The sequence below is a fragment of the Bos taurus genome, chromosome 13 (assembly GCF_002263795.3).
Source record: "Bos taurus isolate L1 Dominette 01449 registration number 42190680 breed Hereford chromosome 13, ARS-UCD2.0, whole genome shotgun sequence".
Taxonomy (NCBI): domain Eukaryota; kingdom Metazoa; phylum Chordata; class Mammalia; order Artiodactyla; family Bovidae; genus Bos; species Bos taurus.
Window position 1 is genome coordinate 63,912,612 of NC_037340.1, and position 24,062 is coordinate 63,936,673.

The window sequence follows — 24,062 nt, forward strand, 5'->3', positions numbered from 1 at the left end:
CAAGGCTTCTCTTTTTTTCACATCCTCACCAACACTTGGTAATTCTTGTCTTGAGAATAGCCGTTCTAACAGTTGTGAGCTGCCATCTCCATGGTTTTGATTTGCATTTCCCTGATGATTAGTGCGAAGAAGGCGATGGCACCCCACTCCAGTACTCCTGCCTGGGAAATCCCATGGACGGAGGAGCCTGGTAGGCTGCAGTCCATGGGGTCGCTGAGGGTCGGACACGACTGAGAGACTTCACTTTCACTTTTCACTTTCATGCATTGAAGAAGGAAATGGCAACCCACTCCAGTGTTCTTGCCTGGAGAATCCCAGGGACAGGGAGCCTGGTGGGTTGCCGTCTATGGGGTCACACAGAGTCGGACACGACTGAAGCGACTTAGCAGCAGCAGCAGATGATCAGTGATACAAGCACCTTATCATGTATGTGTTGGCCATCTGTACATCTTTTTTGGAAAAAAATGTCTACTCAGGTCCTCTGCCCATTTTTTTAATTGGATTGCTTGTTACTGTTGAGTCATAGGAATTATGTACATATTTTGGATAGAAACCCTTTATATCCAAAACACCTAAAATTTATTGTATAAATTTTCTCCTATTTGGTAGGTTTCTTTTCATTTTGTTGATGTACAGTGCTTTTAAGTTTGATATAGTCCCAGCTGTTTATTTTTGCTTCTGTCGACTTTGCTTTTGGTGTCAATTCCAAAAAATCATTGCCACAGGGACTTCTCTGGCTGTCCTGCGGCTAAGACTCCATGTTTCCAGTGCAGAGGGCGTGGACTCAGTCCCTGGTAGGGGAACTAAGATCCCACATGCCATGCAGCATAGCCGAAAAAGAAAATCATCACCAAAACTGATGTCAAGGACCTTACCATCTATGTTGTCTTCTAGGAGTTTTATGGTTTCAGGAATTACAGTCCAGTCTTTATTCTGAGTTGATTTTTGTGTCTGGTGTCATTCTTGTGCACGTGGCTGTCCAGTTGCCCCAGGAAGACTGTCCTTTGTCCACTGTGTATTCTTGGTTTCTTTGTAGGTAAGTTGACTAGATAAGTAAGCATTGGTTTATTTCTGGGCTATTTTGTTCCATTGATTTATGTGATACTATTTTATTATAGCTTTGTAATGTAGTTTGAAATCAAGGAGTGTGATGTGTCCCGTTTTCTTTTTCAAATTGCTTTGGCTATTCATAGTCTTTTGTTCTATTTCTGTGAAAAAGGCCATGGTAGTTTTAATAGGGCTTGCATTGAGTCTGTAGATTGCTTTGGGTAGTATACACATTTTAACAGTATTAACTCTCCCGGTCCTAATGAGCACAGCATGTCTTTCCATTTATTGGGTCTTCAGTTTCCTTCATTAGTGTCTTCTAATTTTCAGGGTACAGGTCTTTCACCTCCTTAAATTTAACGCCAATGTAATTCATCCTTTTTGATGCAAGTTTAAATGGAACTGTTTTCTTATTCTTAATTTCTCTTTCTGATAATTCATTTTAGTATATTAGAAATGCAACAGATTTTTATATATTGATTTTGTATCCTGCAACTTTACTGAATTTGTTTATTCTTTCTAACAGTTTTTTGGTGGCATCTTTCGTATTTTGTATGTATAATACCATGTCATCTCCAAAGAGTGACAGTTTTACTTTTTTCTTTGTGATTTGAATAGCTTTCATTTATTTTTATTGCATAATCTCTGGCTAGGACTTCCAATACTATGTTGAATAAATGCAGTGAGAGTGGGAATGTGCTTGTCTTGTTCCTGATTTTAGAGGAAAAGTTTTCAGCTTTGAGTATGATGTTAGCTAAGGGCTAGTCATATATGATCTTTATTACACTGAGGTATGGTCCCTCTGTACCCACTTGGTTGAGATTTTTATCATCAATGGATGTTGAATTGCAACTTACTGAAATACATCAAAAAGATAAAATTAAAAAAAAAAAAGAAAAATGGATGGATGGACAGATAGTAATGAACTAAGTGTTAGATGTAGAATGTACCTGGTGAGAATATGGGAGGTCATTGAACAGTTATTTCAGGTGTTCTATTTGCTTGAAATTTTTCATCATAAAATGGTTAGAAAAACATATATTAGAAGGTGATAACTGCTCTGGGGAAAATTAAGCAAGTACTAGGAGGGAGGATAGTCACTGGGGTGGGAACTGCAATATTCAGTAAGATCATTCAGGAAGGCTTCCCTTGAGGAGACCTTGGAAATGAGCGCTCCAGGCAGAGACCAGTAAGTGCAGAAATGTCCTGGGGGATTCCCAGAATTGTGATAGAAGGCCGCCAGTGCAGTTGAGGCCAAGAGGGCAAGAGTGAGGTAGATAAACCTAGAGAAGCAACAGGGAGGAAGATCCTACAGGCCTCACGGGCTAACTGTTCAGCCTTTGATTTCTAACGATTGGGGTGTAGGAATAACCTGATCCAACACCTGTGTGCCCATGATGATTCTTGTCATTGTAGTGAGACCAGTCTCAAGTGGGCAAGGCCAAAGCAAGGAGACCAGGGAGGAAACATGGAAGAAGACAGGCAAGAGGTGATGATGGCTCTGACTTGAGTGGCAGGAGTGGAAGCGGAAAGAAGTGGTAAGATTCTGGAGCTACTCTGAATGTAGAACTACAAGGTTGTGGGCATAGATAGGATGAGGAGGTGTGGGAAAGAAAGGAGTCAAAGATGACAGATGGAGTCAGGGAAGATCACAATTAGAGTCTATTTTGGGGAAGATGATGGGTTCATCTTGAGTAGGTCAAGTCTGAGATGTCTGCTAGACTTCCATCTAGAGACATAACACATGCCAGGCCTTTGGATTCAGGGAAGATGCAGAGACAAGCAGTGAGGAGAGTGACCAGAGGACTGGTGGAGGGGGTGTCAGCCTGCTGCTGACTGACCAGGTAGGAGGAAGATGGAGCAGAGACCTTGGGATTTGAGAATGGGTTATCCCAAAGGCTTAGCCTGACAAAAGAAAGGTGTAGCCACTTCCTCAAGGCCATGGCCGACCTAATTCTTCCAGCTGCTCTTAATGGTTCTCATCACAATCTCCTGCAACTTTGTGTATGTGGGATGTGTCCACTTTGACACACAGCTCTAGATCAAGAGTCAGCAAACTACAGCCCTCAGGCCAAATTTTGTCTGTTTTAGCAAATAAAACATTACTGGGACACAGCCATGGCCATTCAGATTGTTTAGGCCTGTTTCTGCACTCCAACAGAACCGCATGGCTTCCAGAGACCATACGGCCTGCAAAGTTGAAAATATCTGATGGCCGACCCTGTCTCTCCCTCTTTCACTACAGGAACATTCTGTTGTTCTGTTACACAGGATACTTAATGATTAGACATTCAGGTGCCTGCCCCCTTTTTTAGCCATTAGGAGAATGTTCCAACAAACACACCTAACTGTGTCTCTTTGGGCTCACGTGTACATCTGGACTGCAGGATATGAGCATCTTCAGTGTGGGCAGATTTTGTCAAATTGCTCTCCAGTGAAGCGGAAATGATTTACACTTCTCATCAGCAGTGTAAAGAGCTCTCATTTTCCTGTACTACCCTAAAACTTAGTATTGTATGTTTCTAGACTATAGTAGTTAGCAGTCTTTCATTGTTTGTAGATTCCTTTGGGTTTTCTGGCTATGGATGATAGTTTTGCTCCTTTCTTGTCTTGATGCTCTGGCTGGGCCCTCCAAGCAATATTACATTTTGTTCAATGATATGATTCAAAATTTTGTTCCTGTCTCTAAAGAGAATAATGCTTAACATTTACCATGGAGCATGGTGTTTTACCGTTAAGTATAATATTTGACACAAGTTTGAGTTTTTTTATTTTTATGTTGGGAGAACTAGAAAACCATCTGGACTCATTTTTTGTATATGGCTACTTGGTTGTCTACTTCTTTTTAAATTGGTATTGGCAAACTATCTTTTTTCTAGAAAACTGTCCATTTATTCTAATTTTTTAATGTATTGGTATAAAGTTTATAATCTTATTTTGTCATTTTTGCTGTTATATCCCTTTTGTACATTTTGTTAGTTGCTCAGTCGTGTCCGACTCTTTTTGACCTCATGGTCTGTCCATGGAATTCTCCAGGCAAGAATACTGGAGTGGGTTGCCATTCCCTTCTCCAGGGGATCATCCCAACCCAGGGATCGAACCTGGGTTTCCTGCATCGCAGGCAGATTCTTTACCGTCTGAACTACTGGGAAGCCCTTTTGCACATTATTTTATTGGTCTTTTGAAGGATCCAGCTTTGTTTTGTGGCCCATATTAGTGTTTCTGTTTTCTATTTCTTCAATTTCTGCTCTTCATTATCTTCCACTTTCTTTGGGTTTACACTTACTGCATTCTAAAATTCTTTGACACTCTGCTCATAAATTTTCCATATTTCTTTTTACCTAATATCACTAATAAAGATCTTTTAAATTCTGCTTTAGTTCCCCATACCCTCAACCTGGAGTTTTTATATGCATTCTCATTTTTATTTTGACCCAAGTAATTTTCATTTCCATATGATTTCATCTTTAAGAGTTTTCTATAAGTGTTTTAAATATCTGTGAAGACCTAGAGTTTACTCTGCTCTTGTTTGTGGTCAGAGAACATGGTCTGTATAAAATTGATTATTTGATATCTATTGAGATTTGTCTTGGGGCCTAGTAATCAGGTCATTTTTTAAGATAAATGATTCCTGTGTGCCTGAAAGTAATATATTGGGTTCAAGTTTCTACCAGAATTATTAATAGTATTAAAATCTTCTGTATCCTTCTTCGACTGGTCTATCAGTTACTGAACAAGGTCTTAAATCGCCCACTGTGATGAAGGATATGGCCATATCTCCTTGTATCCTGTCACTTTTGCTTCGTATTCTTTCAGCCTTTTTTTTTTAACCTCTAACACACGTTTGGAATTGTTCTATCTCCTTAGAAAATTATTCTTTCCATCATTATGTGTTGACCCTCTTCATCACTAATAATGTCTTTAGTCTTAAGACTATACTTTCAGGGATCATTTCTATATTTCGTTACTTTCTATTTTAGTGTTTGGAAATACTATTTACCTTCTGAAGTGTTTGGAAATACATACTTGACTTTACAAAGCCAGGTAATTACTAATTATCTTTATCCTCCTCTTCTCAAATAAATGAAGCTTCTCAGAACACTTAAATTCTGACCACCCTCTTCAGTCCTACCTGTGATCATGTCCTGCTCCTTGCTCTGCTCTCCACAAACTGTCACCATTCATGTTCTATGGCAAGTGCTTGTTCAGATAGACTTCCATGCTTATCAGTTTAGTTACTTGCCATTTTTCTAATTTCTTCCCTTTAGAGTTCTGCAAATTCACTACAAAGTATTTAAAGTGAAGTCGCTCAGTCGTGTCCGACTCTTTGCGACCCCATGGACTGTAGCCTACCAGGCTCCTCTGTCCATGGGATTTTCCAGGCAACAGTACTGGAATGGATTGCCATTTCCTTCTCCAGCGGATCTTCCTGACCCAGGGATGGAACAAAGTGTTTAGATGAGATTTATTTTTATTTATTCTGTTCTGGATTTTAGGTGAGGCTCCTCATCTTTAATCAATTTTGGAAGTTGTTCAGGAATTGCCTCTCGCACATTCTCTTCTCTCCTGGAATGCTGACTGGACCCGAGTTCTCACTTTACCATTCCTGTCCCTTCCTCTTTTATATGTTCCATCTGGCTTGTTTTCTCCTCATTGCTTCTGCTCTTCCATCCAGTTCAGTGATTTTCTCTTCTGCTGTATCTAATAGGCTTTCTTGCCTCATCCTTTGAGAACTTGACTTTAATAGCGCTGTTTTTCAATTCTAGAAATTCCATGTAAAACTTTCAAGCTCCTTTGTAGTGTCTTGCTCCAAGTGTCTCATGTGTCAATCCCCCACCCCGACCACCTTTATCTTTCTCTAACCGAGAACGCCACAAAGCCAAGGCCGTGTGTTTTAGTGCTGTCATCCCCAGTGCCTCCTACCGTCCCAGGACGGAACAGGCTGTGAGCGCTGTCAGATGACACAGTGACGGTGGGGACAGCAGAAGGATGCTGTGCCGCAGCCCGGCCCCGCCCCTCCCGCCGATGGAGCTCCGAGTCTGCTCCCCCAACCGCGTTGGCCTCGCAGGATTTGCAGCCTCCCCTCAGACCCGGCCTTAGGGAGACGGCGCCCCTCCGCGCCCGCCCCTGCGCAGGCTGTGACGTCACAGGACTGTGACGCGCCCTGGGAGCCCCCGCCCCTTCGCGGCGCGGGGCCGGGAACACAGGCTCTCTGCGCCGTGACGTCACGGGTCCGGGCGGGTAGATTTTGCGTCGGCCCAATGGGAGCGGCGCGCCGGCCTCCCCTTTAAGGAATGTTGTGACCTGACGTCACCCGGGCGAGTTACCTCCCCGAGCCGACGCCGCCGGGCTCAGCGCGAGCCCCGGAGCCCTTGTGCGCGAGGCGCGGAGCCCCCGGAGCCCCCGGACCGCAGCCACATCCCTGCGTCGCGCGCCCCGGAGGTCCGGCCTGCGCGCCCCGCCGGGCCGGCGCGATGCCCTCAGACCGGCCTTTCAAGCAGCGGCGAAGCTTTGGTGAGGCCCAGCGGGCGATCTGCGAGCGCGGGTTGGGGTGTGGGGGTTGGGGGTGTTGGCCGACAGACCCGACTGCCGCAGGTGACGTCAGCTCCGTGACGTCAGGCTCGGGCTGGACCCCCGGGCTGGGAAGCCGGCTCGGGCCTGGGCCGGGGCCTCTGCCTCCCATCTCTGTGTTGTGCCTGGGCCGCGGGGCCCGACGGCCCTCGGGGGCGGGAGCTTCGAGGAGGCGGGGCGGGGTCGGGGCCGCCCCTCGGGTACCCGCGGGGCGGAACCTCGGCCCGGCCTCATACCCGCCCGTTGTCCGTAGCCGACCGCTGTAAAGAGGTGCAGCAGATCCGCGAGCAGCACCCCAGCAAAATCCCGGTGAGTCCCTCCGCCCCCTCCCATCCCGGCCCGACCCAGGCCCCAACTCGGGCTTACACGTCCCCCGTCCCACCCGGCTCCCAGGTGATAATCGAGCGCTACAAGGGTGAGAAGCAGCTGCCGGTCCTGGACAAGACCAAGTTCCTGGTCCCGGACCATGTCAACATGAGCGAGTTGGTCAAAATCATCCGGTGCGCGGGCAGCAGCTGTCAGAGGGGGGACTTGGGTTCTGCTGGGATCAGGCAGGGCGCTGGGTCTTGCGGTGAAGGAAGGGGTGGAGGTGGGGTATGGGACCGGGAGCTGGGTCCCTGTTCTGGGGAGGTTGGGAAAGGTCAAGGTCAAGGCTGGGGTCAGTGTCCAGTCAGAGGTAACTGCCTCTAGAAGGGCCTGGGATGGGTGTGAAATGGAGGATCAGGGTCATTTTGGGGAGGGGTTCAGGCTGCGCTCCCTAACATCCAGGCCCCTCACAGTGTGCTTGCCTCCCGCCCCCCTCAGGCGCCGCCTGCAGCTCAACCCCACTCAGGCCTTCTTCCTGCTGGTGAACCAGCACAGCATGGTGAGCGTGTCCACGCCCATCGCGGACATCTACGAGCAGGAGAAGGACGAGGATGGCTTCCTCTACATGGTCTACGCCTCCCAGGAAACCTTCGGCTTCTGAGCCAGCAGTAGGGGGGGGTTGGCTTGGGCATGGGGGGGCCCTGTCAGGCTCTGCCCAGGGAGCTCCTCACACCTGAACTGAGCTGCCTCTGCTCCTGCCCCTGGTGGGTGGGGCAGAGGTGCCACCTCCTAGCCAGGGGGTACCAACTGCACCTCCTCTGCCCCTGGGTGGATCCTGGCCCAGTCATGTTAGGGGGTTGATCTTCTGGGTGCTGGCTGGGATTGGGGAGAGTGGGGAGCAGCCCCCAGCACCCCTGCTCTGTGTGGTTTGTCTTTTTTTTTTAGGCCCCTGCCTGTCTGCCCATCTGCCCCTCCCTGACCTGAGGCGCTGCCCCTGCCTGGACCTGCCCACCCCTAAAGGACTGGCCCTGGGCTCACCTGGTCTTGATGTGGTGTATGGATCTGTGGTCACTGTCCCTCTGCAGAATAAAGATTGCTCAGGCCTGCCTGGCCCTCTGCCTCCAGCTGCTTGGGGACTGGGAAGGGCTGGGGGGTGGGGAGAGGACTGCCCCACACCATTTTTGGCTGGCCTGCACACAGACCTATGTTCTGTGGACTCAGCTCTCTCAGGAAACCCACACCTGTGTGTAGTGCCCCACAGCAGTATTATGGGTCATGCCCACCCCTTCCAAGAGTGCAGTGTGGTTCCAGGTAGATGTGTTTGTAACAAAAAACATTTATTAATTAGCCACAACCTAACAAACCCTGCTCACCTGCTTCATCCCCTTTCCTGCTTGGGAGGGAGGGCTCCTTGGTATGCAGAGCCACAAAGTGGGCGATCCAAGGGGAGATGCTCCTGGTGACTTCCCCACGGACCTTGCTACTGGCCTTGGCTCCTCACTGGTAGTCGTCACCTTGGACTCAAACCTCATCTGCCCTTGGTCTTGCCTACTGGCAACTCTGGTTAGAGGGCTTGGCCCAGCTGCTGGCCCTTTCACCCCAGAAGTCTGTGCAGCCTTGTGCCCAGCCAGGCCTACTTGAGCACAAGCATGGCCTCCGTGCCGTCCTTGGCGGTCAGGTAGAGGCCGTGTGTGAGGTAGTACTCGCGCCGCAGGAAGGCGTAGAAATAATCGGAGATGAGTAGGATCTAGGGGGAGAGAGAGGTTGTGAGAAGCTTCATGATACCTGCCCCTGAACCTTGGGTCACTGAGGGGCCAGGTAGGTGTTGGGGAGATGCTGCCCAAGGAACCCCCCCATCTCAGGGCATACACTTGAACCTGCAGGGTCTCACTGGCCCCTCAGAAGTTGCCCTACCTCCTCCACCATGGTCTTCCACCCCAAGCCCTGGCCTTAGCTCTACACTGGTGCCCTTCCATCTCACCTGGGTGCCCACTGGCCCTTTCACCCCAGCCGTGTCCCCTGTCAAACCTGCTTCTCCCATTGGGAACCTATTTCCCCCATCTTCCATCCAGGTATTCAGGCCACAGAATCAGCAGACTCGTCTCTTCCCCACACCAAGCCTCCAAGCCTATTGGTTCTGTTTCTGTCTGTCCCCACAGATATCACCCCAGACAAAGCCACTGTCATATGAACAGCAGTAGTCTCCTCTCTGGGCTTCCTTGACCTCAAACCTCCCGCCTGCCCCACCCTAGCAGCAGAGGTTGCTTTTCAAAACACAAATCTGGTCATGCTACTTTCCAGCTTAAGGCCTTGTAAAGGCGCTCCATGGCTCTTCGGGTGAAGATCAAACTCTCTGGGGCCAAGGCCTTGCACCTGGCGTGTATGCTTCAGCCTCTCCCGTGCTCCATCTCACCCAGCTCCAGCCACACTGGCTTCTTCCCTCCCAGTGCCGGATCTTTGCTGTTTCCTCTGCCTGAAATGTTCTCTTTCCCTTTCATCTCGTCAACACCTGCTTGCCCTTCAGGCTCAGAAAGGATCACTTCTTCAGGGAAGCCTCCCTCACACCCCAGATTGGGTCTTGAAACCATTCACTTCTATGGCAGCACAGACCCATCCAAATTGCAGTTCTGCCTTCATCTGTGGGACTGCCTCATGACCACAGCTCCTCCTCTGGCCTGGGCAGAGTCCAGAGTGATTCTGCCATCATGGTGTCTGTGCCTGGCTTGGTCTGTCTGTCCTCTCTCAGCCCCAGAACTGAGAGGGCCCTAGCAGCTCAGTCCACCACCTCCTCTCCCTGATGCCCTGAAGTGAACAAGGATTTGCCAAGGCCCCCAAACCCTGGACCTGCAGTCTTAACAATTCCATTCATCCTAAGCCCCCAGGACCTCTGCTGCCTGAAACAGGATGGATGTGGGGAGAGGGGCTCACCTCTGCAGACACCACCAGTTCTCACGCACTTAAAAGCTTTTCAGGCTATCCACACCAACCACCTCAACACAGATGGGGAGATGTAAGCCTGGAGCTGGAGGAGCACCTGGCTAGGGTCTAAAGGCAAGTCAGAGGTGGGCGGTGGAGCCTGGGGTCTCAGCCTCAGACCCCCCAGGCCCCTGTCCTGGAAAGCCTCCCTCACATGTGGGCAAGAAAGAGAGCACAGAGGGGTCTGGAGGAGGCCCTCGGAACCCACACCATCAATGGCCTCAGGACCACGACCTGCCATTCTGTCACCGCAGGAACTCATCTAGAAGGCTGATGGAACCCATCTTACAGACGAGGAAACTGAGGCACCAAGAGTTAGTTGGCCTAAGGCTGTACTGGGAGAGCTGGACTGGTGGTCATCACCCTGCAAGGCGATACATCTGGGGCCCAGTGTGTAAAAGGCCCAGAAGCCTGCCGCTGAGGCTGTCAGGGCAGAGGCCCTGAGGCCTTGTCCCATAACTGCCTGTGGGGCACAGTTACCACAGCAAGGGCGGTCCTCACCCCCAGCAGTTGCTTTCTCACCCAGGTCCAAGTGCCTGGGGAAGAGAACCTGGAGCTGGTGGGGACTGATCCCTGAGCCAGGTCAGATGACGGCAGGTGCAGAGTCACAGTTCATAACAAAAGAACTCCAATGTCACACATAATCAACTGGCCAAATAGGAAGTCAAAATACTAGGTTATTAGTTTGAACCATATGAAACTGCCATTTATGCAGATCAAAAATGGTTGAGTATTAACAATTTGATATGATTCAACTTAATATAAACTGGAAGAAAAGAAAGAGTAGTAATCTAGAAGTACCAGAGCAAATAACTGTAAGACCTTAAAGAGCTATTCTTTTTCCTTATAAGCCTAAACTTTGTAAATTATATATTCAAGTTATGGTGATAAAAATTAAAATCAATCAGTCAATAAATGACTGAATAAATAAATAAATGGAGAATTCTTTTTGGACCTTTCAAGAGAATTCCAAATAATATACATAGAGACTCTCCCCTTAGGAGGAGGAATTTAATTCTTGCTCACTCGCCACCCCCTGCCCCTGAGCTTAGGCTAGACTTCGTGACTCACTTCCAAAGAACAGGGAAAAGAGAAAATAGCAACTCTGCACTGGAGAAGCCTGGCAAACACTATCCTAACCAAATGATGAAGGGTAAACAGCATGAAGTGTGGCCAGTGTGTACTGCCTGAGCTTTCCAAAAACCTTAAATGTGGCCTCATGATGAGAAAAGCATCAGACAAACCCAGAGGGGACACTCTTCTGGGATACCTGGCCAGGATACCTCAAGACTGTCCGTGTCAAGGGAAATGAGGAAAGAGAGCATGAGCGGAGGACACAGGGGAGACGTGACTACTAATGCAGTGTGGTACCGGGCCTGATCCTGGGGGAAAACGAAGACATCAAGGGAAAACTGGGGAAATTCACATCAGATCTGGGGTTTGCTTCGTCGTAACAGACCAGGGTCAGTTTCTTGGTTTGGACAAACATACCACGGTACTGGGGCTTCTACCAGTGGCTCAGCAGTAAAGAACCTGCCCGCCAATGCCAGAGACATAAGAGTCATGGGTTTGATCCCTGGGTGGGGAAGATCCCCCGGAGGAGGGCATGGCAACCCACTCCAGTATTCTTGCCTAGAGAATCCCCACGGACAGAGGAGCCTGGTGGGCTCAGTGCATAGGGTTGCAAAGGGCTGGACAGGACTGAAGCAACTGAGCATGCGCACACTGTGGCACTATGTTAACATGGGAGACTAGGTGGGGGGCATATGGAAATTCTCTGCACTATAAAATTATTCCAACATTTACACATTTTAAAAATCAATGTATTATTGTTATATGCAACAACATGAATGAGCCTCAAAAATATCTTGCTGACTGAAAGAAGGCTTCAGGAAATGTACATGAAGATTTGTGTTTTACCATTAATAAAGGAAATTGAAGATGACTCGATGAAATGGAAAAATATCTCATGCTGTTGAACTGGAAGAATTAATATTGTTAAAATGGCATGCTACCCAAAACAATCTACAGATATAATGTGATCCCTTATCAAGTTACCCATGACATTTTTCACAGAACTAGAACAAATAATCCTAAAACTTATATGGAACCATGCAAGACCCAGAACTGCCAAAGCAATTTTGAGGAAAGAGAACAAAGCAGGAGGCATAACCGTCCCAGACTTCAGATAATACTACAAAAGCTACAGTAATCAAAGTGTCATGATACTATCACAAAAGAAGATATGGATCAACAGAAAAGAAAGCTGAGAAGTAAATCCACACACCTACAGTCAATTAATTTTCAACACAGGAGGTGAGAATATACAATGGGGAAAGACAACCTCTTCAGCAAGGGGTGTTGGGAAAGCTGGACAGCTGCATGAAGTCAGCAGGAAGAACACATCCTCCCACCATACACAAAAATAAACTCAAAACAGCTTCAAGACTTAAACATCAGACATGACACCATAAAACTGGAACACAGGCAACATTCTCTGACATAAATTGTGCCAATGTTTTCTTAGGTCAGTCTCCCAAGGGAATAGAAATAGAAGCAAAGACAGACAAATGGGACCTAATCAAGCTTACAGGTTTCTGTACAGCAAAGGAAACCACAAACAAAATGAAGAGACAACCTACAGAATGGGAGAAAATAGTTGCCAATGATGTGACTGACAACAGCTTAATTTCCAAAATATACAGCTTATACAGTTCAACAACAAAAAGCAACCCAACTGAAAAATGAGCAGAAGGACTAAATAGACATTTCTCCAAAGACGACATACAGATGGCCAACAGGCACATGAAAAGATGCTCAACGTCGCTATTAGAGAAAAGAAAGTCAAAACTACCCTGAGATATCACCTCACACTGGTCAGAATGGCCACCATTAAGAAGTCCACAAATAACAAACGTTCTGAAGAGGGTGTGGAGAACAGAGAACCCTCCTATACTGCTGGTGGAAACGGAAGTTGGTGCAGCCACTATGGAAAACACTATGGAGCTTCCTCAGAAAACTTAAAAACAGAGCTGCCATATGATCCAGCAGTTGTGCTCCTGGGCACATATCCAGAAATAAAAACCATAATTCAAAAACTGTACACGTCCACAGCAGCACCGTTCCCAACAGCCGAGACGTGGAAACCTAAATGCCATCGGTAGATGAACAGGTACAGAACACACACAGTCAACAGAGCGCTACTTGGCCGAAACAAAAAGAACTAAATGATGCCCGTTTGTAGCAACACGGATGGAACTAGAGGTCATTATACTAAATGAAGTAAGTCAGAAGACAAGTATCATGTATCATTTATATGTGGAATCTAAAATATGATAATATGGACTTATCTACAAAACAGAAACACACAGAGAGCAGACTTGCGCTGGCAAGAGGGTGGCGGGGAGGGGCTGGGTGGGAGTTTGCGGCCAGCAGAGGCAAACTGTTCCATACAGAATGGAATGACAAGGTTCTACTACACAGCACAGGGAGCTGCACTCGATATCCTGTGATAAGCCCAGTGGAAAAGAACATTAAGACAGACAGGGACTTCTTTGGTGGTCCAGCAGCTGAGACCTCACACTTCCATTGCAGGGGCACGGGTTCAACCCCTGGTCAGGGAACTAAGATTCCGCATGCCACAGAGCAGCCGAGAAAAAAAAATGTATATATGTATAACTGAATCACTTTGCTGTACAGCAGAAATTAACACAATATTATAAATCAACTATATGTCAATATAAAGTTTTTTTTAAAGATTTGTGTTTTTCACTGTATGTAAATTTCACATAAGAAAAATATAAGTTTTGAGCTCTGGTTAACAATACACATGCTGAAATATTTGGCAGGAAATGTACTGATGTCTGTATTTCACTTTGAATACATTACAGAAATAAGATGGATTGAGAAATGGATCATTTGTGATCACCCAAGTATAAGAAAATGGTAATGCTGAGGTCCAGGTGGTAGATATACAGGTGTTCAAGGTTAAATCTTTCAACTTTGTTTGTATGTGTGAAACTTTTCATAATAAAGCAACAGGGGAGTGTGGTGTGAGGGACAGAGTCCTGCGTGTTGGCTTGGTTTTCTGGGATCGAAGTCCTGAGTGGGTGCCCTGCCTCTGCCCCCAGGGAGAGGGCATGTCGGGGACACACTGGCCTAGAGGCTCTGCACTCTCTGAGGGAAGCCCCCAGACGTCACAGGCTGGCTGAGAAAGCCTCGTTTGACCTCAAGGCTTTCCATGTGGGCTGAGGAGAAGGGATTTCCCTGAGGCCCTGGGATTCAGCTGACATCGTACCTGCAGACCCAGCGCCCCTTTGCCCCATCTGAGCAGGGCAAGTCGGGAGAGGAGCCTGGCCAAGTCGGCGGCTGTGTGAACCTGTGTGAGCCACTGCCCCCTCCCTCCCTGTGCAGCACTGTCCACGTCCGTACAATGAATGATAACTCTAGTTTATTCCTCACAGTCGTGGCCCCCTGGTCCCTGCTCTGTCCCTCTGTGCTTCCAGAGACCTGAAGAGCAACCCATTCTTTTGGTTTTTTAAAATGTTTTAATGGCTTTAATGTGAAAACAAAAGTGAAAAATGTTTTTATGGAGTATGAAAACCTGGTTGTGGGGAGTTCCCTGGTGACCTAGCGGTGGCCTGAGTTTAACCCCTGGTCAGGAGAACTGAGATCCCACAAGCCAAGCAGCACGGCCACAAAAACCCCCAAAAACCGAGTTGCAGGATTTCCAGTTTATTACATGAAAGTGAGAATTACATGATGTAGGAACTGAATGCTTTCTAAGGTAGTTAGTGGTTAGAACTGCAAAGGTCAGTGTCCGGGAGGAGAAAAGCACCAGTGCTGATAAACGCTGCCATTACAGTATTTTATTCTTATTAATAAGAATGCTGATAATACTCAGGCATTAATTTAAGCACTTCACTCGTGTTAAAACAGTTACTTCTTGCAATAAACCTTCATTGTAGGTACATAGTTATCCTATCTTAGAACAAAGAAACAAAAGGTTCTTCAAGTAACTTGACCAAAGTCGTACAACCAGCAAGTGTCAGAGGCAGGCTCCAAACCCAGACCGTCAGGCATCATACACCACACGCTGACCCACGCTGCTGGAGCCGCTCTGCTCTAATGGAGCAGCCTGTTAAAGCCGCCCTCAGCGACCACAGCTGAGCCCCTTGGCCTCACTTGCCATCAACCACCAGTTGCCACCAATTTCCCTCAGAATTCCAACTCAGCCCCCTCTTGCTTGAAGCCCTCCCTCATCCTCCTGGCCCCTGAGGGGTCACACACACACACACACTCACTCAGACTCTCTCTCATACACACACACACACCATGAAAGCCTCTCACTTGCCCGCTCAGAAGCCTCCAGTGCTCCCCTCTCCCTGTGCTGCACCTGCGTGTCCCCGAAGCCCCAAACACAGCCGGGGCCACACCTTGGTGCTTCTGTGCAAGCCCCACCCCTGGGCTAGGATGATCTTTCTCCCAAAGGGCTCCTTCTCATCCCTGGAGAGGCAACGTCTCCATCTCCCACCCCCAGAGTCTTCCCCCAACCCCCACGCTTAGTTCCTTGATCCCTGAAGTGAAGTCACTTCCCATTGCTTCCCCCTAAACAGGGTGGCATCTGCTCCAGCTGTGGGACCCCAGACCCAGCATGTGGTTGGCATCCTGCCCCCATGAGGGCTCAGTCAGACCACATTCCTCTCACTGGCAGCTCTGGGTCATGATGAAGCTACAGACAGACAGACAGACAGTCGTGCTGAGTGGCTTGTAGGATACTAGTTTCCTGACCAGGGACCAAATCCAGGCCCTGGCAGTGAAAGCACCGAGTCCTAACCACTGGATCACCAGGGATGTCCCAGAAGATGAAGATTTAATGGAGCAGCTGATAAAAGGCGGCCGAGGACAGAGTGGGTAGATCAGAAGTGGTATGAAACGGTCAGAACACGCTCCACCACAGGGTGGGAGTGAGGAGAGACCAGGAAACCAACTCCTGAGTCTCTGCCCTGGGCCGGGTCCTTTAACAATTAGCACATCAGTGGCTCAGCAGTTGGAGAACCTGCCTGCAATGCAGGAGACCCAGGGGATGCGGGTTCAATTCCTGGGTTGGGAAGATCCCCTGGAAGAGGAAATGGCAACCCACTCCAGTATTCTTGCTGGGAAATCCCATGGGCAGAGCAGTCTGGCGGGCTAGTCTATGGGGTTGCAAGAATCGGACACGACTGAGCAACTAATACACACACTCAGGAACTGTCACAATACCCTGGGCAGGGCTTATAAGCCTCAGAGATGAGCAGACTCAGAGGTCAAGGGTCTTGCCCGGGATCACAAGGGAGTAAGGGACACGTTGGGGCTGCAGTGTCTATCCTGCCTGCCTGAGGCCCAAATGCTAGTCCATCCTGGCCCCCACAACCCTTCTCAGGGGTCTGCACCCACATATGCTGGGTCCTGCTGTGGCCCTGTGCTCACACTTCATATCCACTAGGCCCAGAGCTGTGCTCCCAGTTCACAACTGTGTCACTGAGCCAAGGAGACAGTTTCTTGAGAAAAGACAAAACGAGCATATGAGACATGAGAGTCAGCAATTAAGGCAGCACATCTAGAAGCCATGGGGCTCAGGATTGCAGTCATGGCCAACAGCCCTGGGCTGCAGTGTCCTGGAGAGGCAGGGAACCCCAGGCATGTCCCGGTTCCCCAGGTCTCATTGTGTTGGGGATGCTGACACCTGACAGCCACGACTGGGAGAACTCCCATGGCTGTCATCACTGACAATCACAGTGCCTCAGCCCCCACCCTTGCTGCCTGGGATCTAGGAAACGGGGATTTAATGGGGAGCAGGAAGGGCCAAGGGCAGACTTGTGGAGCTGGACAGGGCTTAGGTGTGACCAGGCAACTCAGGCCTGAATGGACAGGCGTGGGAAGAGATGGTGGAGAAGCGGCCCCACCCTCTAAAGTTCTAAAGATGCAAAACAGTAGGGAAATCACTGGATCTCAGCTTCAGGGTCGGGAAGGTCACAAAGGTAGACCATAGCTGGTTATGAAGGCAGTTATCATCTAGGCGGCACTTTCCAATTCATCCAAGTTTTCCCCACTCACTTCCATACTCTCCACTCACGACCCTGTTCCAGGCTGGGGACACTGAGGCTACCAGCTGCTCTTACCAGGTCTCAACAGCCCCCTCCCTGTGCTCCAGATTCCAGCTCACACTCCTGATCTCTTCCCTTCCTGGCAGAGGGAGGTTTTCAGAGCACAAGTCTGGTCTCAAGTGTCTTCACTTCAGACTGACAGCTCAGCCTGGTCCTCAGCATAACTTCTGGCTCTGACCACAGCTGTCTTGAAATGGCCTCATTCCCTATTAGGTGGCACGTGCTGGTCCTACAGAACTGCATTCCACACCAGCTCCCTCACGGGCTCTCACCCCCAGGCCTCACCTCTCAGAACCTGGTTTGAACCTGGCACGTCCTGCAGGACTCCACTTAGAGGCGGCGTCCTCGCAGAAGCGTCCTTAACCACCAGCTCTGAGCTCCCAGCACAGTCACCCTGCCCTGGTCCCGCCCATTTCCTTTTCTTTGTCTCCCACAGACAGCAGAGCTTCTGGGAAGCAGGGCTGTGTCTCACATACCCCTAGCAGGGTGCCTGGCACCTAGTTAATATTTACAAATCAATCAACTAGACACGAAGTTATGTGACTTGCCCAGGGCCAGTGAGCTGGGCAGGGAGGGGGCTGGGAGGCACTGTGGAGTTCCTGTTGGCCTTGACACCCCTGTACTCAGTCCAGGCTTTTTCTGTCTCTCTGGTTGTGAGGGTAAGAGAGAGGGAAAGGGCCTGTGAAAGACAAGTCTGGGATGCTGAGTGTTAAGTCTGAGGATGGGAGGGACAAAAGAATGAGCTAAGATGTGGACAAAACGCTAGCAGCTGAGGAGAGAGAGCACCCACGTGCACACAGCTGGACAAGGATGAGGGCTCCCGCCTGGGCCACTGGCGCCTCACGTCAGGAGGAACAGGCCTCCCAGCCAGGGCCATATACCACCACAAGAATGAACCTGGCAGTCCCCTGTCTGTCCATAAACACAGGCTCCACACCACTGGACCGCTGGTGACCTGCACAACCTGCCCCACATTTTTTCTCACTGGGGAAGGCAGATTCCCTTCCCCAGAAGGACACACAGGACTGAATGAGCTTCCACATGAGTGAACAAGGAAAGATCATGGAGAGGTTTCATTAAAAAGAAAAAAAAAAGTCATACTTTCATCATGCTGCCAACAATAAACACGAGTGAGTAAAGTCGCTCAGTCGTGTCCGACTCTTTGCGACCCCATGGACAGTAGCCTACCAGGCTTCTCCGTCCATGGGATTTTCCAGGCAAGAGTACTGGAGTGGGTTGCCGTTTCCTTCTCCAACAATAAAACACACACACACAAATAAAACTCCTCCACGAGCAGACGAGGTCATGTCAACACACAGGGAAAGGTCCAGGAGGCTGGACAAGCATGTGATCCAGAAGATTAAAGGGATCACTTGGGCTTGCTCCCCAGTAAGAGCTTTTTCAACATGAGCCACTATTAATCATAACTCTAGGGGAAGATTTCCTTATGTTACCTGTTTTTAAGTTGAATTAGGGCAAGTGGGACACCTTACCTTCCTCTTAAAACAGCTAAATTTAAACATTCCTTTTTGTTTACACATAATCTGGCTCAGCGGTAAAGAATCCACCTGCCAATGCAGAAGACTCGGTTTTGATCCCTGGGTCAGGAAGATCCCATGGAGAAGGAAACGGCAACCCACTCCTGTATTCTTGCCTGGGAAATCCCATGGATAGAGGAGCCTGGTGGGCGACAGTCTGTGGGGTTGCAAAAGAGTCAAACACGACTGAAGCAACTAGACAACAAATCCTAGATGACAACATTTTCCTTCTGCTCGTCTCTGAATTGCAGAAAAAAAGGGTTTTTTTTAATTTTTTAAAAAAAGAGAGAGAGAAAGATTGCTCTCTTTCCCTTGGTTTCTAGGTCTGAGTGCTTCCTTAGGGATTTGCTCTGGGTATTTGAAGAGCACCTTGCTCATCTTAGCTCCCATGTCAACACGTGTCAACATACAAATCCTCTCACCCTGCCCCACCAGAGGTGAGGTTATCACCTGTGACCCGGAGGTCACTTGCTGAAGGTCATACAGTGGCAGAGTGGGGGACCTCAGTCAATCTATCCGTCTAATCCCTCCTTCTCTCTGGCACGTGTACATGTAAGACACAGACACACCTCTTACGTACCTATGGATGGTTTCCCGTTGTCATTTCCTGGTTACTGACTCTCAGGCACAATTATAATCAGCAAATGTTCTGTGCCACAGGCTAAAAAATACTTCATGGTTCCGAGGAAAGGATGGGGCCTAAGTCACTGGTTTACCTGCTAGTGTCATTAATAATTACTGATGATTTGTTCTATTATGAAACATGGAACTGACCAACTCAAACAGAGCAGGATTTAAAATCTTCAGGCTGAGATGCGCTCTACATTCAGCTCCAGACTCAGCAATGGATTTTCACCTGCTGAAAATCCGTACTCATCTGGTTCCCACGACAGCTTTGCTCTGTCTTGCCCAGGGAGGGGAGAATAAAGACCAGGTGACTATCAGGCACTGCTGCAGGTAGAAGAGCTGGGAAAAGCAGGCTGAGGGACTGAGGACACCCTCCGAATGCCACACAGCTCACCAGAAGCACTAACTGTAGGTCAGACGGAGGCTGCACTGGCTAGGGCTGTGGACGACATGAAGGGGCTTCACCGGCCATTGAGACCAGGATCTGGCAAGAGCGGGACAGAGCTGCCACCCCTCGACCTTAGCCAGTGGGGGTGACCTGGCCCCCACTCCGCCCACCTCCCCTTCCTTCTGAGTCTGGAAGGCCCAGCCCCCACTCTTGTCCCCTAAGGCTTTCCCTGACCACTCAACAGGAAAGTTGATCTTGCTCTCTTTGGATTCCTACAGTGGTTATACTCTGCACATCTGGCCATTAATCACATGATGTTCTCCCTGGCTGTCTTTGGTTCAATCATCCCACAAATATCTGCTAAACAACTGCCCTGTGCCAAGCACTGACTGGGTAGCTGGGGACCCTGCAGTGGGTAGGAGGTGGATTTCTGCCTTCGTGAAGCTCACAGGCTGGCGGGAGAGGCAGAGGGAGAAGCAGGTAAATTATGTAGAGTTATAAACTGGGTAAGTGCTATGAAGGGAACACACAGAATGCCAAGACAGAGACCGTGGGGCAGGGAAACCTCACAGAAGATCTCTCTGGGGAGGTGACCATTAACTGCTATGAACTTCTAAATGTCCATTTGCACTTTGCGGCTCCCAACAGGTTGGAGGGCAGGAGAGGCAGACCCTCACAACAAGGGGCGCTCTTGTAGCTCAGTTCATGCTCTGGGACAAGAATGTGACTCTAAGGACTGCCTTGGTGAGTAAGTGCCCCCTCTGATATGCCCCTTGAGTGATCCAGTGGCGGCAGCAACAACAAAACCCGGAGCCAGCAGTCCCAGGAAGCATTTGACCCAACAGACCTGTCTCTGGCTCAGAGCACAAAGCCCAGACCAAGGAGGTCGACGAAACAGGCATGCTGGATGCCTGAACGAACGGCCAGCTTCAAGACACCTGGCCCACTGCCAGGAGGCCTGGAGGCTGGCATGACCTGTCTGAAGGGCAACTTGGCAAAATCTGCCAAAACATACAATGCTTACGCCCTCTGACCCAGTAAATCCCATCACCTGGAATCTATCCTAGAAAATACTGGCATGTGTGCGCAAGAGGATGTGAGGAGATACGCAGGGTTCTTCCATTTATAACATCGAATCACCAGAAGCAACGTCAATGTCCATCAGTAGCGGCCTATCAGTCACATAAATCACAGGACATCCTGCCACAGAATGGGTTATCACGGAGCCGTAAAAAAAAAAAAGTGATCTCAAGGTAAAATTATCAAGTGGAAAAACAGCCAGTTAAAGAACAGTACTCAGCGTGGGATGTCTTTACGTTTGCATGTGGACTTAGAGCTATAAGTCTCTTAACACACAGAGGAAGCTTGCAAAGACACACACCAAACTGATTCTAACAATCACATCTGCCACAGGACAAGAGGAGACGCAGGCTTTACTTTACATCTCATATGCTTCTATTTTGTCTTCTTTTCCCCGGCAGTAATGAATTCACTCATATGATTAAAAATGCATTTTAAAGAGTTTTTTTTTTTTTTTTTTTAAGATAAAGTTCAATGCCAAGAGATCAACCTAGTGTTTCTCCATAGCTCAGCCTCTAACACTCTTCATCCAGCTGGCCTTGGTTCCTACCTCTAACCACTTCCTCCTTTTTCCAACAATTCAGTTTCTCCTGGCTTCGCGGCACCTGACGACTTGTAGACATTTCCCATAACATTTTCAGACACCGTTTTCTCATAAAGACAGCCACAGGACAGAAAGCTGTTATCTGGAAAGTTCCATGGATACTTCATACCACTGCAACTGTATTCCTGACCCACAGTGACCTGACGACCTGACAACAAGCTGTGGACTATTTCAGTGGAGCTTGCCAAGCCCCCCAGAGGCCCAGGGCACGCCCCATGCCAGTCATCACTTTCAAAGGAAAAGGAAGGAGATTTTAGCAAGAGAGAAGAGCCAGAACAACTTTTTGAATTTCTTCAAGGTACTTCAAGAAATTTGCAGCCTGCAGATTTCTGTTTGTGTGGACAGAGGCAGGAGGTGCTGAGTATCCACCAACAGTAACCTGCATGTGTGACAGGCAGAACAGATTCCCTGGCTTGCTCCCATCCAGCCTACAGGGCTCTCCATCTCTCTTCCTGCTGTGCACAAACTAAGATAAATAGCCAGGCTGGACATGAGTTGTCCAAAAACATCCATGCAGGAAATACCAGACCCATCACTCATTGCAAGAGCCCTAACTCCCTTCTTCTTTCCCAGCAGCTAACCTTGGAGACAAAAAGTCTCCGTGGGGATTATTCACTGGCATCACTGGTCTCTCTAGCGAGCCGTGCTTTCCATTCGTCCATTATGCACAGGAAATGCCAGGCTGTGCCAATTGTAATTGAAATGGTGAACGGCACAAGTGATTCTCATAAGACCTTGACAATTAGGACACAGCTGATCTGAGGGAACACAGCATGGTGAACGAGGGACCCTCAGAGAAGTGTGCTAGGACAACCTGCAACAGAATCGCTGGAGAACTTGTTAAAAATACAAAATCCAAGGACTTCCTGGCAGTCCAGTGGCTAAGACTCCACGCTCCCAATCAATGCAAGGGGCCTAGGTGCGATCCCTGATCAGGGAACTAGATCCTGAGTGCCACAACTAAAGATCCTGGTGCAGCCAAATAGAGAGATATTTTTAAAAAAAACAAAATCCAATCAACACCTCTGGGAGTGGGATCAGGGAATCTGCTTTAAAAAAATCAAAGCCATGTAATTGTGACAGCTGTAGCATAAACACAGGACTTAAAAACACCTTAACAAGGAATCTGCATTTTTTTTTAACAAGCTTCCTGCAGTGACTCTGATGCAGAGAACCACTGCTCCATGGCCCCAAGGGAGAGGCTGTCTCCAGGTCGGAGTTCCATGCTGGTCCTTCTCATTCTAGGATGGCCTCTCGGCCTCCTCTCTGGCTAAACTACTTCTCTCCTAAGGACGCTGCCTTTGCTCCTGCTGCTCCAAAGTCCGCAAAGTCTCCCCTCCCCACCCTCACAAACCGCTCTCACCCTGGGGACCGCAGTCCAGGAAGCGAAGGAAAGCAGAGCATAGGGGAAGAGCACACTAGCCAGGATGGTGCGGTCAGGCTCTCATCCCGTGGTCTCTAGCTCTTGCCCCACGTTTTGTAAACAATGATGATGTAACAGCTGAGATCACTGAGAGCCCTGCTCATGTGCATCACGAGGTACTTGCGTGGCCATGGGCGCCTTCTGTTCTGTAAGTACATATAAGCCCCACCTGGAAAGCCAGTGTGTTATGTGATGTTATGGCTGCTGCTGAGTCTGCTGCACCAGCCAGAAGAGAATAAATGTGTCTGCAGTTCCTATGGCTCCTCGCGTCTTCTTCCACCCTCTTAGCTTGCGCCTTGCCTATCCTGGGTTCAACTAATAGTTCGCACAGTGAGATACAGCGAGACAACTGGTGCCGTGAGCAGGATCAGCAATATACCAAGCCTTCCCCGAACTTGGTTCCTGGCTCCTCCAATGACCTTGGGCAATCGACAATCTCTGTGAGCCTTGGTTCCCATTTGTAAAACAGGGATCACTGTCTCACAGGCTTGCTGTGAGAATTCAATGCAATAAACGTTAGCCAAGTTCAGCTTCCCCCACTGCTCTTACTGCCCTACCTTCTCTACAGAACCTCGAGCTACTTGAGGGGAAGAACTGCCCCTCGTTCACGTCCAAACACCTGTTGGCAGAACCCAGGGCCCAGGTGGAATGTTTGAGGCTGCAAAATGAATCCCTGTTGCTGGGCTGTCCTTAACTCTTACCTGCCCAATGTTGAAGGTCAGTGTGATGGCATAAAAGAAGTTGGAGTTGGCACTTCCTGCGTAAATCCAGAGATGCCACAGGACAGGGAAGAGCAGGGAGCAGATGATGATGATACAGGCGAGGACAAATATGTTTCGCAGAACTGCAAAGAAGATGGTCACCATTAGCAGGACTGCAAAGACACATGGTCACCATTAGCCTGGCGCTGACTCTCTTTGGGTCCCTTGCGGTGATGGCCCCCAGCACAGAGAGGCCCAGGAAAAGCTTGGTGGAGCTCAAAGGCAGAATGCCCCTGCTTCCCCACCCCAACACACACACACAAGACACAACCTCAGATCCTTGGCAGTGGCTCCTTCTGCCTCCTTCCATGGGAGGTACTAGACTTGGACTCTACCTCCGACTCTGGGCTCAACTGGCTACAGTCAGTAATGCTGTGAATGCCTCTGGGCACTGCAAGAGGCGGGGGAACTTCAGCAAGACACTGCCCTTAAACCCCCAATCCCAGGGTGTCCGTGAGTAACTCCTCTCCTGACCCCAAGCAGGGTGCTTTCTGACCTCTGTGGATCATAGATACGAATGGCAGCACCAACCCCTCAGTGTCTCTAGGGTGCCACAGCCCAGGTCTTAGGAAACACATTTTCCATTCTCCTCAGTT

The 24,062-nt window shown here is 48.9% G+C and overlaps 2 protein-coding genes across 4 annotated transcripts in view; one reads left to right on the forward strand and one right to left on the reverse strand.

The window, feature by feature from the left end:
* The first annotated feature begins 6,367 nt into the window (after positions 1–6,367).
* On the forward strand, positions 6,368–8,036 carry MAP1LC3A (microtubule associated protein 1 light chain 3 alpha). Of its 2 annotated transcripts, XM_005214696.3 has the most exons (5): positions 6,368–6,561; positions 6,872–6,927; positions 7,012–7,118; positions 7,423–7,592; positions 7,870–8,036. In XM_005214696.3, the coding sequence occupies exons 1-4, from the start codon at positions 6,522–6,524 to the stop codon at positions 7,583–7,585; spliced, it is 366 nt and encodes a 121-aa protein (XP_005214753.1). In that variant the 5' UTR covers positions 6,368–6,521; the 3' UTR covers positions 7,586–7,592; positions 7,870–8,036. The 2 variants fall into 2 exon arrangements, with proteins under 2 accessions (XP_005214753.1, NP_001039640.1); NM_001046175.1 differs by having other exon boundaries at positions 6,385–6,561; positions 7,423–8,036.
* Positions 8,037–8,240: 204 nt separating this feature from the next.
* Positions 8,241–24,062, reverse strand: part of PIGU (phosphatidylinositol glycan anchor biosynthesis class U) — a 90,715-nt gene continuing 74,893 nt past the window's right edge. For both annotated transcript variants that reach the window (XM_002692442.5, XM_059893022.1), the window contains 2 exons: positions 23,407–23,549; positions 8,241–8,671 (listed from right to left, as the gene is read on the reverse strand). In XM_002692442.5, coding sequence (XP_002692488.1) covers positions 8,558–8,671; positions 23,407–23,549 — 257 coding nt within the window. In that variant the 3' untranslated portion in view covers positions 8,241–8,557. The remainder of the gene's footprint in view (positions 8,672–23,406; positions 23,550–24,062) is intronic.

Bases quoted from the DNA above. Each gene is read 5' to 3' on its own strand.
- MAP1LC3A (XM_005214696.3), top strand. From the start codon at position 6,522: ATGCCCTCAGACCGGCCTTTCAAGCAGCGGCGAAGCTTTG. The intron at 6,928-7,011 runs GTGAGTCCCTCC...CCCGGCTCCCAG, and splicing joins AGCACCCCAGCAAAATCCCG to GTGATAATCGAGCGCTACAA. The intron at 7,119-7,422 runs GTGCGCGGGCAG...CGCCCCCCTCAG, and splicing joins GAGTTGGTCAAAATCATCCG to GCGCCGCCTGCAGCTCAACC.